The following is a 2,247-nucleotide window of genomic DNA, read 5'->3' on the forward strand; positions in this document are numbered from 1 at the left end:
CGCCACCTCGACCGCTGAGACTAGTACAGTTCCAACATCTTCAGCTGAGACCTCGACAATCGCCACCTCGACCGCTGAGACTACTACAGTTCCAACATCATCAGCTGAGACCTCGACAATTGCCACCTCGACCGCTGAGACTACTACAGTTCCAACATCATCAGCTGAGACCTCGACAATTGCCACCTCGACCGCTGAGACTACTACAGTTCCGACATCTTCAGCTGAGACCTCGACAATTGGCACTTCGACCGCTGAGACTACTACAGTTCCAACATCATCAGCTGAGACCTCGACAATTGCCACCTCGACCGCTGAGACTACTACAGTTCCGATATCTTCAGCTGAGACCTCGACAATTGCCACTTCGACCGCTGAGACTACTACAGTTCCAACATCTTCAGCTGAGACCTCGACAATCGCCACCTCGACCGCTGAGACTAGTACAGTTCCAACATCTTCAGCTGAGACCTCGACAATCGCCACCTCGACCGCTGAGACAACTACAGTTCCAACATCATCAGCTGAGACCTCGACAATCGCCACCTCGACCGCTGAGACTACTACAGTTCCAACATCATCAGCTGAGACCTCGACAATCGCCACCTCGACCGCTGAGACTAGTACAGTTCCGACATCTTCAGCTGAGACCTCGACAATCGCCACCTCGACCGCTGAGACTAGTACAGTTCCGACATCTTCAGCTGAGACCTCGACAATTGCCACCTCGACCGCTGAGACTAGTACAGTTCCAACATCTTCAGCTGAGACCTCGACAATTGCCACTTCGACCGCTGAGACAACTACAGTTCCAACATCATCAGCTGAGACCTCGACAATCGCCACCTCGACCGCTGAGACTACTACAGTTCCAACATCATCAGCTGAGACCTCGACAATCGCCACCTCGACCGCTGAGACTAGTACAGTTCCAACATCTTCAGCTGAGACCTCGACAATTGCCACTTCGACCGCTGAGACTACTACAGTTCCGACATCTTCAGCTGAGACCTCGACAATCGCCACCTCGACCGCTGAGACTAGTACAGTTCCAACATCTTCAGCTGAGACCTCGACAATTGCCACTTCGACCGCTGAGACTACTACAGTTCCGACATCTTCAGCTGAGACCTCGACAATCGCCACCTCGACCGCTGAGACTACTACAGTTCCGACATCTTCAGCTGAGACCTCGACAATCGCCACCTCGACCGCTGAGACTACTACAGTCCCGACATCTTCAGCTGAGACCTCGACAATTGCCACCTCGACCGCTGAGACTACTACAGTCCCGACATCTTCAGCTGAGACCTCGACAATCGCCACCTCGACCGATGAGACTACTACAGTTCCGACATCTTCAGCTGAGACCTCGACAATTGCCACCTCGACCGCTGAGACTACTACAGTCCCGACATCTTCAGCTGAGACCTCGACAATTGCCACCTCGACCGCTGAGACTACTACAGTTCCGACATCTTCAGCTGAGACCTCGACAATTGCCACCTCGACCGCTGAGACTACTACAGTTCCGACATCTTCAGCTGAGACCACGACAGCCGAGACCTCGACAATTGCCACCTCGACCGCTGAGACTAGTACAGTTCCAACATCTTCAGCTGAGACCTCGACAATTGCCACCTCGACCGCTGAGACTAGTACAGTTCCGACATCTTCAGCTGAGACAACGACAGCCGAGACCTCGACAATTGCCACCTCGACCGCTGAGACTACTTCAGTTCCGACATCTTCAGCTGAGACCTCGACAATTGCCACCTCGACCGCTGAGACTAGTACAGTTCCGACATCTTCAGCTGAGACCTCGACAATTGCCACCTCGACCGCTGAGACTAGTACAGTTCCGACATCTTCAGCTGAGACCTCGACAGCCGAGACCTCGACAATTGCCACCTCGACCGCTGAGACTACTACAGTTCCGACATCTTCAGCTGAGACCTCGACAATTGCCACCTCGACCGCTGAGACTAGTACAGTTCCGACATCTTCAGCTGAGACGACGACAGCCGAGACCTCGACAATTGCCACCTCGACCGCTGAGACTAGTACAGTTCCAACATCTTCAGCTGAGACCTCGACAATTGCCAACTCGACCGCTGAGACTACTTCAGTTCCGACATCTTCAGCTGAGACCACGACAGCCGAGACCTCGACAATTGCCACCTCGACCGCTGAGACTAGTACAGTCCCGACATCTTCAGCTGAGACCTCGACAATTGCCACCTCGAC

General features: G+C 53.5%; 1 protein-coding gene across 1 annotated transcript in view; it reads left to right on the top strand.

The window, feature by feature from the left end:
• The window catches only part of CBG01856, a gene marked incomplete at both ends in the record, with an annotated part of 8,475 nt that continues 6,228 nt past the window's right edge, over positions 1-2,247 (top strand). The window contains one exon of the mRNA XM_045238950.1: positions 1-2,247. This exon is cut by the window's right edge and continues 3 nt beyond it. Coding sequence (XP_045091955.1) covers positions 1-2,247 — 2,247 coding nt within the window.

The sequence above is a fragment of the Caenorhabditis briggsae genome (genome assembly GCF_000004555.2).
Source record: "Caenorhabditis briggsae complete genome, chrX, whole genome shotgun sequence".
Lineage (NCBI taxonomy): Eukaryota > Metazoa > Nematoda > Chromadorea > Rhabditida > Rhabditidae > Caenorhabditis > Caenorhabditis briggsae.